The 16,989-nt window shown below is 42.6% G+C and overlaps 1 protein-coding gene across 1 annotated transcript; it reads left to right on the forward strand.

Moving 5' to 3' along the window:
* Window positions 1-235: 235 nt before the first annotated feature.
* On the forward strand, window positions 236-11,534 carry LOC124862340 (all-trans-retinol 13,14-reductase-like). The gene is made up of 11 exons (XM_047356199.1): window positions 236-450; window positions 2,605-2,787; window positions 2,929-3,170; window positions 4,730-4,931; window positions 5,808-6,005; window positions 6,084-6,203; window positions 6,297-6,435; window positions 7,911-8,020; window positions 8,097-8,266; window positions 10,571-10,730; window positions 10,815-11,534. The coding sequence occupies exons 1-11, from the start codon at window positions 291-293 to the stop codon at window positions 10,961-10,963; spliced, it is 1,833 nt and encodes a 610-aa protein (XP_047212155.1). The 5' UTR covers window positions 236-290; the 3' UTR covers window positions 10,964-11,534.
* Window positions 11,535-16,989: the final 5,455 nt, after the last annotated feature.

Here is a 16,989-nt window from a genome sequence, read left to right on the forward strand (position 1 = left end):
ACTTTAGAATGTTGTGCAGAACTTAATAATTTGTTTAAATGTATGATCTGTGTCTAGATTTTAATGTTATAAAGGTCAATTTTAGCTGCACCCAAGCAGTATAACATACACACAACTCCCATATCGTGCCCGTCGCTCATTGGACGGCATTGTCTTACCGTATAAGAAATCAAATTCTGTGATTGGCTACTGTCGTCTCCTGTCAGTAATGTGGCCGGTCTTATATAACTAACAGGGAAGTGAACTCAGAGTTGACAGTTGACAGGCCATTGCAAAGAAAGACTGGCGTGATGTTGACAATTATATCCTTTGCTTGCATAGTTGGGGTAATTTTTATACTTAAATATATCTTCGGCAGCTCAGGTCCGAACCCCTTCGAGAAGGACTGTCGAGAGCCGCTGAAAAAGAAGGTTTACGACAAGAAAGAAAAAAATAAAGTCCTTAAGCAAGGTGAGTTTATGTAGATAAGTTTGCAGTCAAAACAGTAGAAACTCATGCAAGCTGTAAAGTCACGAATATAGTTTGGTGTGTTTCGTCAAAACACTTTAAATCTCATAGCTTAGTTTATGACATTGATGTAAAGTTCATGGTTGCAAAGCAATATGTGCAGCGTTAAAATTTAAACTGGTAGTGTTCAGATCGTGTAATGTTATTTTGACTTCTAGATCATTTAAATATACAGGTCCTTCTCAAAATATTAGCATATTGTGATAAAGTTCATTATTTTCCATAATGTCATGATGAAAATTTAACATTTATATATTTTAGATTCATTGCACACTAACTGAAATATTTCAGGTCTTTTATTGTCTTAATACGGATGATTTTGGCATACAACTCATGAAAACTCAAAATTCCTATCTCACAAAATTAGCATATTTCATCCGACCAATAAAAGAAAAGTGTTTTTAATACAAAAAACGTCAACCTTCAAATAATCATGTCCAGTTATGCACTCAATACTTGGTCGGGAATCCTTTTGCAGAAATGACTGCTTCAATGCGGCGTGGCATGGAGGCAATCAGCCTGTGGCACTGCTGAGGTCTTATGGAGGCCCAGGATGCTTCGATAGCGGCCTTTAGCTCATCCAGAGTGTTGGGTCTTGAGTCTCTCAACGTTCTCTTCACAATATCCCACAGATTCTCTATGGGGTTCAGGTCAGGAGAGTTGGCAGGCCAATTGAGCACAGTGATACCATGGTCAGTAAACCATTTACCAGTGGTTTTGGCACTGTGAGCAGGTGCCAGGTCATGCTGAAAAATGAAATCTTCATCTCCATAAAGTTTTTCAGCAGATGGAAGCATGAAGTGCTCCAAAATCTCCTGATAGCTAGCTGCATTGACCCTGCCCTTGATAAAACACAGTGGACCAACACCAGCAGCTGACACGGCACCCAGACCATCACTGACTGTGGGTACTTGACACTGGACTTCTGGCATGTTGGTATTTCCTTCTCCCCAGTCTTCCTCCAGACTCTGGCACCTTGATTTCCGAATGACATGAAGAATTTGCTTTCATCCGAAAAAAGTACTTTGGACCACTGAGCAACAGTCCAGTGCTGCTTCTCTGTAGCCCAGGTCTGGGGAATGCGGCACCTGTAGCCCATTTCCTGCACACGCCTGTGCACGGTGGCTCTGGATGTTTCTACTCCAGACTCAGTCCACTGCTTCCGCAGGTCCCCCAAGGTCTGGAATCGGCCCTTCTCCACAATCTTCCTCAGGGTCCGGTCACCTCTTCTCGTTGTGCAGCGTTTTCTGCCACACTTTTTCCTTCCCACAGACTTCCCACTGAGGTGCCTTGATACAGCACTCTGGGAACAGCCTATTCGTTCAGAAATGTCTTTCTGTGTCTTACCCTCTTGCTTGAGGGTGTCAATAGTGGCCTTCTGGACAGCAGTCAGGTCGGCAGTCTTACCCATGATTGGGGTTTTGAGTGATGAACCAGGCTGGGAGTTTTAAAGGCCTCAGGAATCTTTTGCAGGTGTTTAGAGTTAACTCGTTGATTCAGATGATTAGGTTCATAGCTCGTTTAGAGACCCTTTTAATAATATGCTAATTTTGTGAGATAGGAATTTTGGGTTTTCATGAGCTGTATGCCAAAATCATCCGTATTAAGACAATAAAAGACCTGAAATATTTCAGTTAGTGTGCAATGAATCTAAAATATATGAATGTTAAATTTTCATCATGACATTATGGAAAATAATGAACTTTATCACAATATGCTAATATTTTGAGAAGGACCTGTAATTTGTCCCGTTTTTTGGGCTCATTTAAACACATTTATTTTAAGTAAAACATCAAAGCTTTGAGATGGGAGTTAATGTTACCAAAAGGTTTCACAGAATCAAAGACTGTAACTTCAATAACTGAACATTTTTGCTGGAGATGCACCGATCAGGCTTTTCCTGATTTCCAGTTTTCTTTGAGGTCTTAGCTGCCCATTCTCATTTTCACCAATTCCATTTTCATTTCTAAAATTGTTATCAGAATGACATATGAAGTGTTTTTAAATTAAATCTAATTAAACAAACATGTTTGTTTGCTTTGGATATATTTTTTAACCACAGTTATATTGCCTAATCTTACCCTTTTTCCCCGATAGGTTTCTTGGCCAGTAAAGTACCAGACAACCTTGATGCAGTTGTCATTGGCAGTGGTGTTGGTGGACTCGGCCTGGCTGTGTTGCTAGCTAAAGTTGGAAAGAAGGTTCTTGTTCTAGAGCAGCATGATCGGGCCGGGGGATGCTGCCACACATTCACAGAGAAGGGCTTTGAGTTTGATGTTGGTAAGATGATTGTCGCATGTCTTTCAAATATGCAAGAAAATACATTTAAAAAGCACCATAAATTTGTTCCAGTGAAAGTTATAATTGATGAAAATTATTTTGTTGAAGCAATTTCTGTGATAACACCGTTACATATTGCAGGTATCCACTACATCGGTGAACTTTTGGAACACAAGCCTTTTCGCTGCATGCTGGACCAGATGACCAATGGACAACTGCAGTGGGAGAAGCTGGAGAACCCATTTGACCACGTTGTGTTGGGACCTCCTGAAAACCGGCGCTCCTACCCCATCTACAGCGGCAGCACTCGCTTCTGTGAAGAGCTGAAGAAGCGCTTCCCTGGAGAGGAGAAGGTCATTGACGAGTACATGAAGCTGGTGAAGGTAGGGTCGCGTGACAAGTTATATTAAACTGATAATAGCATTAACCATTTCCAAAAGAGTCTTACTTATGATTCAGTCTCTAGCCTTACATGCAATGCTTTTTCTCCTAGTAGGCCTCGACATAAACACACTGCATTATTTGGATTTTGACTGCCATCTGTTCAAAGCCCTTGTAAGATCAATGTTCTACATACACATAACAACAACATAAACACTCATGAACCCACCTCCATATGGTTCACTTTGTCATTCACCCATTCCTGGTCGATCCTGTGACATCATGTATTTCTTGGATTAGACGGACATTATACAACCATCCAGTGTCTGAACACTATTTTTCATATTTTTCCTTGTTACAACGATAAACTTCAATGGTCTCCTGCAACTTTTAGAAATATCTCTGCATATTCTCTGCTTTAACACACATGAATCATTTAGGTCATTAGCAGGACTCAAGAGGTACAATGGTTTGGATCAAAGCATATTCATGTATTACAATGGCCAAGTCAAAGAATAGACCCTAAATCCAATAGAGTATATGTGGCTGGACTTGAATATTGGTGCTGTCCGTCCAGCCTGAGTGAGCTCGGGCTATTTAAAAAAATATATATTTCAGTATCTGGTTGTGCAAAGCTGGTAGAGAAACACATTGGAACACTTGCAGCTGCAATTGCAGCAAAATGTGATTTTGCGTCAAGAGGTCTGAATGCATGCAGACAACACACAATTTCTATTTATAAAACTTTTGAAAACAATGAATCTTTTTACTTCACCTTCACTATTCTTCACTACTTTGTGTCGGTCTATCTGAATTAATGGGGTTCTTAATCTGCTGCTAGGTGAATCTCTGCATGGTCACAAGTCTTTTGCAGCATCTTTGAGATTTTCTTCTTAGAATTTCCCTGTATTTAGTTCCATCCATCCAATAAAAACATTCCCACAGCATGATGCTGCCTCCATCATGTTTTACTGTGGGGTGATGCATAGTGTCATGTTTTTTAAGGACCATCTTCAACATGTTTGCTGTGTTCCCTGGATGGCAAGTGACATTTGAGACTCATGTATATCTGATAAAGGGGGCCACAAATGCCTGCTATACTATTGTATTTAGAACACTGAAATAATGCTTAAGTTTTATAGCTGACATCTCAAGAACATGGTGAACTTTTGTGAAATCTTTCCAAATAAAAATGGATTAGCTAGTAAGCTAATAGGTTTGTGAGTACTGGCATTTAATCCTTTTTTAGTTCTGTCTTCTTGAACACTGCTTGGCTGAAATGAAAACAAAGCAGAGAGACAAAGATCACAAATCCTGCAGCCTTGCTTCCTGAACCTCCTAATGATGATGAGTAATGTTTGTATTTAGTTGTATTCACATGTTAGGATAGACAGCTGTTGAAACCTCCTTGAAACACCTCAGATGTACATCTGAAACCAAAGCAGCGGTGATTAGGGAGCCAAGAAATGTTGGATTATCATGTAAATGGAACAGTTGTTTTAACTCAAGTGTCCTTGCTGGTCTACTGTTACCATCTGTGTGTGCTGTGTTTTGTCTGCAGAAAACTGGGCGGGGTGTCTGGTTCCTGGCTCTGCTGAAGCTCTGCCCCATACCCTTGGCCAAGTTCCTGATCCACACTGGTCTCGTCAAACATCTGTCTTTCTTCTTCAAAATGGCGCCGCGCAGCCTGACAGATGTGGTCAATGAGCTGACAGAAAACAAGGACCTCAGAGCTGTCTTTACCTACATCTTTGGCACCTACGGTACGCCTGGTGATAGTTTAATTTTCTTTTTTGGTCAAACAATGAACATCACATGAGATGCTGTTGACTTGGTCTCCTAAATGTCTCTGTATAGTACATACAGACCGGTAGAAGGAATGTTGTGGAAAGGCTTAAAGGAAAATTAGGTTATAAAACAATAACAACACGTTGGACAAAATGGAAACAGTATGGCATGGCTTCAACCCTACTAACTCCAGATCCAAATTCAATTGAAAGTCTGTGGTAAGACTCAAAAAGTTGGTAGCACTGTTGCCTTGCAGCAAGAAGGTCCTGGGTTCGATGCCTGGCCGGGGGTCTTTCTGCATGGAGTTTGCATGTTCTCCCCGTGCATGCGTGGGTTCTCACCGGGTACTCCGGCTTCCTCCCACAGTCCAAAAACATGCCAGTTAGGTTAATTGGTCACTCTAAATTGCCCTTAGGTGTATAAATGAGTGTGTGCGTGGTTGTTTGTGTGTTGCCCTGCGATGGACTGGCGACCTGTCCAGGGTGTACCCCGCCTCTCGCCCATAGACTGCTGGAGATAGACACCAGCTCCCCCGCGACCCACTATGGAATAAGCGGTAGAAAATGACTGATGACATATCCAGAACATATGACAGTGGTTGACATTGGTTTTTCCACATTTTCTCAAGGCTCTGGTTGGAGAAATTTGCTCTTAAAAAAATTATTTGCTATTATATGATACCCACTTTAATGTAAAATCTGCGATTTTGGAGTTTTATTGATGTTGCTTTTTCCCTCCAATCAGATTTAGAATTGGATTTGAGTCTTGACTTAGAGCAGTTCTCTGCTATTTCATGAATTCATTTTGTGAGCAGGCTGCTCAGTGTTTGTGGTTTCATATGTGATCTTCAGGGAACAAACCAAAAGATGCCAGCTTTGCCATGCACAGTTTGCTGATAACCCACTACCTAAGCGGAGCCTGGTATCCTAAAGGAGGCAGCAGTGAGATTGCTTACCATATGATTCCCATCATTGAGAAGGCAGGAGGTGCCGTTCTGGTTCGAGCCCCAGTCAACCGTATCTTGTTCAACGATGCAAAGGAAGCTTATGGTGAGCTTGACTTGACGAGTTCATTAAGCTAGTCTGTTGATAAGATGAATCCATAGCTTTTGCTTCTTCTTTTTTCAGGTGTGAGTGTGTTAAAAGGTCAGGAGGAGGTGCATGTCCATGCCCCTATGGTCATTTCTGATGCTGGTATCTTCAATACCTACGAGAAGCTGCTGCCCAAGGAGCTCCAGGCCATGCCAGGTCAGACAGCATTCTCACTGGCCTGAATGCATTTCTGTGCTGCTGATGCCAGACGTTTTTTCGGCAGCTTGCTGTTATTCTGCTGCCTTGTAGATATCCAGAAGCAGCTAAGTATGGTGAAGCACGGTGAAGGAGGCTTGAGCATCTTTGTGGGTCTGAATGGAACCAAGGAGGAGCTGGGCCTGAAAGCAAACAACTACTGGATCTTTGCTGAGAACAATTTTGATGAACTGTATGTTTTCTCTTTTAATTCCTATAAGATTTTTTTCTTGAATCTAGCATGTCTTTACTTTTTGTTAATCACAAGAGCAACCAGGAGTCCCATATCCCCTACGGCCACCAGAGAGAGACATTTTGCGTCCATGTCAGAAGTGCCTTAACAATCACAGAAAATTACATTCAAACAGCTAATTATGCTAAAAATCGACAGTTTTATACATTGTAAATGAAATGATAGTTGATCAGCAAAAAACACAAAATATTTTTTTGTGTGTTAATTTAATTATAAAATAGCTTTTTTACGCTCAATATTTTTAAATGTACAGTAGCTATAGGAAACTCTCATGTTTTATTGAAGTAGGTGAAGCCAAAAAAATATAAACTATGAACAAATGAGACTGACAAATTGTGACTTTTAGACAGCTTTGTAATTGTTGACAAAATGTTTTTATAAATGCTGAAACACACTCACAAAATATTCAGTACCTCATTTCCCCTGCCCAATACAGAGTTGGAAGTATGAAGAGCAGGCACAGCATGCAGCACACAGCTGTCCGTGTAATGCATTTATAGGTTTACGTCATGTGCGCTTGCCATTTTGCTCCAAAGTTCTTACTTCTTTATTTGCTTGTTGCCTTTGTAGGACCTTATGTGATAACATACTCTGTGTGAGATTGTCTGTAGAGCTCATAGATGCAATTTATCGGGTTGCAGTAGAGAGTCATTGCATTTGATGCAGTACTGATGCCAGCAAACAGGCCTGTTGTCATCTGTTCCCCGCTGGAAAATTGTTCCATCGTGTTTTTAGGGTCATTTTCAGCCTTGTTTTTAAATAATATTGATGACTGAAGTTGTTGACTTTGGATTCCTTCATGCAAACCAACGTAATTCTCCCTAGTCCAAAATCCTGTGCCATCATGTCCTGAAATGAGGCCAAAGCTTCCACATTTAGTCTTTCATTGTTGCTCGTTATTCCAGATTCTGCATCAGTATGACTGTAGCCTGTAGTTTACAGCCTGCTGCAATATGCAAAGGCCATAGAGCTATTTTATAACCTTGTTTGTTGCTCTGTCAGCAAGTGAGTATAACTAACGCTGTTAATACAGGAAGACCTATATTGTATATTTTTTTAAATAAATATCTATTAAACCATGTTTGTTGTGCCATCAAGCTCACTGCCAGCTGAGCATGCAGCGTTTTATATTGTTTCTATGGGGTCAGAATGACTCCCCCTCTGCGGTTCAATGTATATATATATATATATATATATATATATATAAGTACATTATATATATATATATATATATATATATATAATGTACTTCCTGGTTGTTCTAGTGTCAGTGGCAGATACCGTGTAGTCTTTGCTTGTACAAAACCTCAAGTCAAATGTTTCCAAGGTTGTTATTAATGCAAATGTTACAGATTCAAGCTGCTCAGGCTGAATGTTTAGTGTAAATTCACCAGATTTATCTCTGTTCATTAAAGGGTGGAGAAATATATGAATGAGGAGAGAGAAAAGGCTTCTAAAAAAATCCCCTTGCTGTTTGTTGCCTCCCCATCAGCCAAAGATCCATCATGGGAGGAGAGATCGCCAGGTACTAGATGAGACTCGACGATGGGAATAAACCCTCATCTGGAATGCTTTCTTGATCATTGTCTTTTTTTATCTAGGAAAGTCTACTTTGAGCCTGGTCAGTTTTGCCAAATACTCGTGGTTTGAGGAGTGGAAGGACGGCAAAGTGACGAACAGAGGGGCCGACTACAAAGAGCTGAAGCAAGCATTCATCAACTCCGCCCTGGATGTGGTGATGGATGTTTTTCCAAAGATCACCAGAGACAAGGTAAAGGCTTGTTTTCTCTGTCTGGTGAGTTCACATGCACCATGATAAATGGCCTGCACTTGTATAGCTCATTATCAAGTCAGATGACCCCAAAGTCCTTTACACTACAATTAGTCATTCACACATTCACACACTGACAGCAATAGGTTGCATTGTAGCCAAAGCTGCCATGAGGCAGACTGACAGAAGTGCAGCTGCCATACAGTTGGCCCCACCGGGCCCTCTGACCACCATCAGGTGATAAATATAGCTTTAAATCAATACTTACAAAAAGGTAAATTTCCTTCTTTACTGCAGTCTCTTAGTCTGCCATCCATCCATCCATCTGCCCACCTACTATTTTTTTATCTATGTATTTAATTATCTGACAATTTAGGGCACATTTTGACTTTAGAACCTGGAAAGTTTGTTACCTTTTTTTATTCTGAGGAGGTTATTTTGCTTGAACTTCCATTTACCCTTGCCATTTCTCATACTTGTTTCAACTATGTGGTTCTTAATATGTGAGTTCATATTGAGCAGGTAATCCGTCCGCCATGACCGCCTTATTTTTCAGCCGCAGAGCATGTGGGAGAAAAGCCTTCGACACAATCATAAAAAATCTTTGATTTTTAGCAATAAAGGCGTAAACAATGACTGTCACAGAGTGTATGTTTTATAATTTATTTGAATTCACTATAAAGTCCACAGAAAGGTACCAACTATTTCTTTCTAAGCACAACTAAAGCACACGGTTTCAGTTGTGAACACAACCAGCCTTAACTTGTGATTTCCTTGCAGCGTTTACTCTGTGGAACTGAATCATAAACCCTCCAGGAAACTTGTGACTAAGACAGATTATAAATAATTTAAGCCTTACAGATATGTCCCAAACGTGACCCTTGTTTTGCGATCCAGGGAAGTTTTATGGAGCCGTTTTGCGTCCTGTCAGCGAGTTCTGGGTCTGTTCCAAGTTTTCCTCCCAGGTGGACTTGCCTGGAAAACCTGTAAAGGGAGCCATCAAGGTGGCAAACTAGATCAACTGACTTTACTCCAAGATCCCCATGGATGACAGAAATTCCCATCCTGTCTCAAAGGCTGAGCCGTGCCACCCTACAGAGGAGGCACATTCGGCCACTTCTATCAGGGATATTGCTCTTTCAATCCACATTCACATCATGACCGTACATGAAGGTCAGAACATAGATGGACCAGTAAAACAAGTGCTTCATTTTTTGGCTAACCTTCCTATTCATCACAATCACAGTGTGGGGCATGTTACTTTGAAAAAGTAATTGGTTATAGTTACTAGTTACTTTACTAGTTACTCCACTAGAAAAGTAACTAGTTAACAGGGAACGTAACTATTGTTACTTTTTTTAAGTTTTAAATGTGTCTACGAACTTAGATTTTTTTCTAAGGTTTCACAAGCCAGTTGCATAAAGTGGAATTACATAGACAAGTAGCCTACTTGTACCAAACATTTAATATTTACTTCACATGTACGTTCTTGCCATTTTACCTCACGGAGAATAAAGTAGTGTCTGTACTTCCATTTTGAAAACACAATCTTTCCCTCCAGACCCGCCATTGTTTCAGCTTACATCTGCTAGATTGCCTGAGCAGGGCTGCTCTGTGCGTTTGTGGTTTGTGTGTAAATGAACTCTGCCTCTGATCGGCTAACCATGAAGGCTTACTCTACCTTAGCCAATCATTATCACTTATGCGATTGTCTCGCTCCTTGCTCTTCCCTTCACCAAAGAAAAAAGCTTAGCTTCTGTGGCTGAGAGCCACGACAGATGATAAGAGCTTCAGTGAGATAGTTTATAACACACCCCATTTAATAACCGTTAGTAACAGTGTTGTAACAATGGAAAAAGTAATTTGTTTGATTACTCGATACTGAAAAAAGTAATGCCGTTTATTTTAATGCTATTATTCCCATCACTGATCACGACAGACTACAGAAAAGGCCCCGATCCATCCTGTTATCGCTTGTAAATAAGACGCCAAGATGGTTAAACTTCTATGCTTGATTCATACATTAACAAAACATATATCTACAAGAGAATTTAAAAAAGTATTATCTTGGTGACTAGTCTGGATAATTCTAGGTAGTTTTGAGTGCTTTCAAGGGGTTTCGCCTGCCTGAATGTGCTGCATTTCTTTGTACTTTTACTATTATAATAGCTACCTTTTTCTTTTGTTTTTTAAAGTATTTTCATCTGGATTTAATTTTTTTGCTACTATCCTAGAGAGTTAAAATGTGTATAAATAGCCAGGTTAGCTATCCTTGGTACTCAGAAGTGTGTTGTGGTTGTACAGATAGAGTACGTCGATGCTGGAACCCCCATCACTAACACACACTACATCGGAGCACCCAAAGGTGAGATCTACGGAGTGGACCACGGCATCGCTCGGTTCAGCCCTGAACTCAACGCTACAATAAGACCTCAGACTCCATTGAAGAACCTCTATCTGACAGGTGTGTCCTGTACCTCTTTACAACAAACTGAAAATAAAGATTAGTGTTCCCTCAGCTAATGGTTTTAAAATGTGCCATTTGCAGGCCAGGACGTGTTTTTGTGCGGTTTTGCTGGCGCGCTCGCCGGAGCTCTCACCTGTGGCTCGGTTATTCTCAACCGCAACCTGCATCTGGAAACCATCGCCTTGGCAAAGAGAACAAAATATGTGAACAACAAGCTGAAAGACGAGTAGCTGCTCTTATTTACTGTATTTCAACATATTCTTCAGTTTGATTACACAGCTTTTGTCAAATCTGGTGAGGTTTTATAGTGAATGATGGAGTCCACAGTCTGGTGCAGGTTGGATAATGACGAGTGAGGAAATGCCTATATTGAAATTTTTGTGTATATATGTTGGTTTTGTTTGCAAAGAAGTAAAAAATAATGACTAATTTCATTGTCACTAAAGGGACAGATCTGCAAAATAATTTTTTATCAGTCTGCCGGCGATTTATTCAGATTGTTTGCTCCTATTTTCTTAGAAAACCTTTTAATCAACTTGAATAATGAATTTGACTGCATTGTTTAATAGGATCAACAGGAATTAATGTATTTAACTTGGAATCTGTATGGTGCGATTGAATTGACTTTGAAAAGTGCCTTGAGACGACATGTGTTGTGAATTGGGGGTGTATAAATAAACTGAATTATTTACCTTTTATTAAACACCGATGACATGTTCCCCTAATTTTAAACACGCATGTGATTGGCAGTTTGGCTTCTGTACACATGTAAAACCTTAAATAAATTTATTTGGAGCTTCAGCTAATTGTTAATTTTTATCCTATTATTTAAACACATAGGCTTATATTCAGTTTAATCCATACCTGTCATTGTTTGCCTGCCATTTGTTTTCCAGCATCCCTTCTCTTTCTTTATCCAAGATCATGTCCCAGAGGTAACAGGTTCAGGAAGGAAACATTCGTCTCCCCAATAACACTAACTCTTTCTGAAGGATCTCAGGTGTTTTTAGGCCAGACAGGATATACAGTGCTATAAAAAAAACTATTCCCCTCCTTACAGATTTCTTCCGCTTTTATATTTTTGTCATGTTTTATCTTATCAAGCAAATTGTTAATATCAGAAAGGGTAACCTAAATGTATACAAAATGCAGTTTTCCAATGATTATTTCATTTATTAAGGGAAAATGTTATCCCAACCAATTGGTCTATATTGAAAACACTAATTACCTCCTAAATCTAAGAAGTTATTGTCATCTTTGGTGGCAACAACTGGCAATGACTCTTTTACATCATTGTGGAGAAATTCTGACCCACTCTTCATTGCAGAATTATTTTAATTGACCCACATTTGAGGATTTCCAAACATGAACAGCCAGTTTAAAGTCATCCCACTACAACACTATTGGATTTAAACCTAGACTTTGACTAGACCACTACAAAACCTACCTTTTTTTTTAACTATTCTGAGGTAGATTTGCTGGTGTGTTTCAGATCATTGTCCTGCTATATTAACCAAGTGCTTTGGCCCTTAAGATAAAAAATTTCATAGCCAAACATTCTGCTTCAGGATTTTCTGGTAGAAAGCGGATTTCATAGCTTCATTGGTTATGGCAAGTCATCCAGATCCTGAAGAAGCAAACTAGCCCCAGACCATTGCACTACCACCACCATGTTTGAATGTTGGTATAATGTTTCGTTCTGAAATTGTTAGTTTTACACATGATGTAACAGGAAACATACCTTCCAGTAAGCTCCTTTGTTGTCTCATCAGTCCACAGATTATTTTCTAAAATTCATGGGTAACAGGCCTTTGTGTTCTTTTTGGCAGCACGGGTTTCACATTTGAACTCTTCCCATCGATGTCATTCTTGCTCAGTCTCTTTTTTTTATTATTGAATCATGAACAGCAGGAAAGAGACTGATCTTAACCTTGGCAAGTGATGCTTTAGATGTTATTGGTTGTTTTGTCACCCCCTGGATGAGTTGTTGATGCCTTGCAGTAATTGTAGTAGGCCGGCCACTCTTAGGAAGGTTTCCCACACCTCCATGTTTTCTCTGTGGCTCCCATTGTGGTTTGCAGGAGTCCTAAGCCCTTAGGTTGGCTTCGTAACCCTCTCCAGGCTGATACATGTCAACGATTTTCATCTGCATTGGAATTTCTTTAGATTGGGGCATGATGTTTTGCTTTTTGAGATCTACTTTGTGTTCTCAGAAAGGTTCCATTCAAGTTATTCCTCGATGCTCCCCAGGTCTGGTAGTAATCAACTTTCCAAAAATGTTTATTCATTGTTGATTAACTAGGGAGGGTGATTACTTTTTTCATATATGGGCAGGTTGATTCAGGTGGCGTTTTCTCTTGATAAATAAAAGTATAATTTAAAGTGTGCATTCTTGATGATCTGAAACGTTCATGTGAGATAAAAAGAAAAAAGTGTAAACAGAAGAAACCTGTATGGGGAAAAAACCTTTTCACAGCCCTGTATAGTTCCTCCAGATGGTTTTGGGTATGCTCCAGGCTCTCCTCTCAGTGGGACATACCTAGAAAACCTCCAATGGGAAGGGCCCAGGAGGCATAATCAGTAGCCTGACCTGTCTCAGCTGACTAATTTAAGCCTACTGTGTATGGGATCTCAAATCGATAGCTTTGGTTCTTTTGGATTAATTTTTTTTCTTGAACATAGAGGGAAGGAGCAAAACCCACATTACAGCAGACAAGAACCTAATTCATCTACCCATCTCCTGCTCCTTTCCCTCACTCGTGAACAAAACTCTGAAGATACTTGAACTTCCCGAAGTGTGCAGTTCACCTTTTTTTAGGTGAGAACCATTTTTTTCTATTCGTACTCGTACTCGTTGTCTTCCGCTTATCCGGGACCGGGTCGCGGGGGCAGCAGACTCAGCAGAGACACCCAGACGTCCCTCTCCCCAGACACCTCCTCCAGCTCCTCCGGGTGGAGCCCAAGGCGTTCCCAGGCCAGCCGAGAGACATAGTCCCTCCAGCGTGTCCTGGGCCTCCTCCCGGTGGGACGTGCCTGGAACACCTCCCGAGGAAGGCGTCCAGGAGGCATCCAGTATAGATGCCCGAGCCACCTCAACTGGCTCCTCTCGATGTGGAGGAGCAGCGGCTCTACTCCGAGCCCCTCCCGGATGGCCGAGCTCCTCACCCTATCTCTAAGGGAGTGCCCGGCCACCCTACGGAGGAAGCTCATTTCAGCCGCTTGTATCCGTGATCTCGTTCTTTCGGTCATGACCCAAAGTTCATGGCCATAGGTAGGAACGTAGACCGACCGGTAAATTGAGAGCTTTGGAGGAGCTGATCTTCATCCCAGCAGCTTCACACTCGGCTGCGAACCGCCACAGCGCATGCTGTAGGTCTTGGCTCGAGGGGGCCAGCAGGACGTCATCATCTGCAAAAGAAGAGACGAAATCCACTGGTCCCCAAACCAGACCTCCTCCGGCCCTTGGCTGCGTCTAGAAATCCTGTCCATAAAAGTTATGAACAGGACCGGTGACAAAGGGCAGCCCTGCCGGAGTCCAACATGCACTGGGAACAGGTCCGACTTAGTGCCGGCAATGCGGACCAAACTCCTGCTCCGCTCGTACAGGGACCGGATGGCCCCTAGTAAAGGGCCCCCAATTCCATACTCCTGGAGCACCCCCCACAGGGCATCACGAGGGACACAGTCAAATGCCTTCTCCAGGTCCACAAAACACATGTGGACCGGTTGGGCAAACTCCCATGAACCCTTGAGCACCCTGTAGAGGGTATAGAGCTGGTCCAGTGTTCCACGGCCGGGATGAAAACCACACTGCTCCTCCTGAAGCCAAGGTTCGACTATCGGCCGGACTCTCCTCTCCAATATCCTGGCGTAGGCCTTACCAGGGAGGCTGAGGAGTGTGATCCCCCTGTAGTTGGAACACACCCTCCGGTTCCCCTTCTTATGAAGGGGGACCACCACCCCAGTGTTGCCAGTCCGGAGGCACTGTCCCCGACCGCCATGCAATGTTGAAGAGGCGTGTCAACCATGACAGCCCAACAACATCCAGAGATTTGAGGTACTCGGGGCAGATCTCATCCACCCCCGAAGCCTTGCCACCGCGGAGCTTTTTAACCACCTCAGTGACTTCAGCCTGGGTGATGAAAGAGTCCAACCCCGAGTCCCCAGCCTCTGTTTCTACCACGGAATGCGTGATGGCAGGATTGAGGAGATCCTCGAAGTACTCCTTCCACCGCCCGATAATGTCCTCAGTCGAGGTCAGCAGCCTCCCACCCCCACTTTAAACAGTGTTGGCGAAGCACTGCTTCCCCCTCCTGAGGCGCCGGACAGTTTGCCGGAATTGCTTTGAGGCCAACCAGTAGTCCTTCTCCATGGCCTCACCGAACTCCTCCCAGGCCTGAGTTTTTGCCTCTGCCACAGCCTGGGCCGCGGCACGCTTGGCCTCACTGTACCCGTCAGCCACCTCAGGAGTCCCACAAGCCAACCACAGCCGATAGGACTCCTTCTTCAGCTTGACAGCATCCCTTACTGCCGGTGTCCACCACCGGGTTCTGTGATTGTCGCCGCGACAGGCACCGCAGACCTTACGGCCGCAGCTACGGGCAGCAGCATCGACAGTAGATGCGGAGAACATGGTCCACTCGGACTCTATGTCTCCAACATCCCCCGTGATCTGGTCAAAGCTCTCCCGGAGGTGGGAGTTGAATACATCTGCCAGGCGTTCCCAGCAGACCCTCACTATGCGCTTGGGCCTGCCAAGTCTGTCTGGCTTTCTCCTCCTCCAGCGGATCCAACTCACCACCAGGTGGTGATCAGTGGACAGCTCAGCCCCTTTCTTTACCTGAGTGTCCAAAACATGCGGCCGAAGGTCTGATGATACAACAACAAAGTCGATCATCGACCTCCTGCCTAGGGTGTCCTGGTGCCAAGTGCACTGATGGACACCCTTATGTTTGAACATGGTGTTCATTATGGACAATCCGTGACTAGCACAGAAGTCCAATAACAAAACACCACTCGGATTCAGATCGAGGAGGCCATTCCTCCCGATCACGCCTCTCCAGGTGTCACTGTCGTTTCCCACATGGGCGTTGAAGTCCCCCAGCAGATTAATGGAGTCCCCAGGAGGGGCACTATCCAGCACCCCCGACAGGGACACCAAGAAGGCCGGGTACTCTGCACTACCGCTCGGCCCATAGGCCGAGACGACAGTCAGAGACCTATCCCCAATCCGAAGGCGCAGGGATACGACCCTCTCATCCACTGGGGTAAACCCCGACACAAGACCGCTGAGCTGGGGGGCAACAAGCAAACCCACACCAGCCCGCCGCCTCTCCCTGTGGGCCACTCCAGAGTAGAAAATAGTTTTTTTCTATTCTTGATCTAAAAAAAATCTGTCATCTGTGACTGGATTTATTATTAACATTTCTTGAGTCTGTTTAAAAAAGTCAGTCAGTCATTTTCTACCGCTTATTCCATAGTGGGTCACGGGAGAGTCGGTGCCTATCTCCAGCAGTCTATGGGGGAGATACACCCTGGACAGGTCGCCAGTCCATCGCAGGGCAACACACAGACAACCATGCACACACTCATTCATACACCTAAAGGCAATTTAGAGAGACCAATTAACCTAACAGGCATGTCTTTGGACTGTGGGAGGAAGCCAGAGTACCCAGTGAGAACCCACACATGCAAGGGGAGAACATACAAACTCCATGAAGAAAGACCCCTGGACAGGAATTGAACCAAGGACCTTCTTGCTGCTAGGCAACAGTGTTACCAACTGCGCCACTGTGCAGCTCTGTTTAAAAAAAGCTTGGATGTTTTGTGTGTATGTGTGTGTGTGTGTGTTTTATTTTCTGTACAGAGCAGGAATTTCAAATGTTTTGGGATTTTATTATTAGGATTTTCTATAGCAATCCAAAAAGGTATTTCACATGATAGTTTAATACAGTTTTTTGGAAAAAAAAAAAAAAAAGAAAGAAAGAAAAACGACTAACTTTAAACTTTATGTCGGAATATTTTTAAACTCTTCACAATGTAATAGAAAACTAAATAAATTGTTTATATTCCTGTGAGGTGTAATTTATTCTGCTTAGAAATGAGACTGGGGTCAATTTTAGCCTCAGCTGTGTACTAAAACACATGCCTTACCGTCATATTAAGCATATCGCTCATTGGTTAGAATCACATGACGTATAAGAAACCTAATACTCTGATTGGCTACTGTCCTCGCCAATGTGCGATATCGTTCAAC

Source organism: Girardinichthys multiradiatus, chromosome X (genome assembly GCF_021462225.1).
Source record: "Girardinichthys multiradiatus isolate DD_20200921_A chromosome X, DD_fGirMul_XY1, whole genome shotgun sequence".
NCBI classification, from domain to species: Eukaryota; Metazoa; Chordata; class Actinopteri; order Cyprinodontiformes; family Goodeidae; genus Girardinichthys; species Girardinichthys multiradiatus.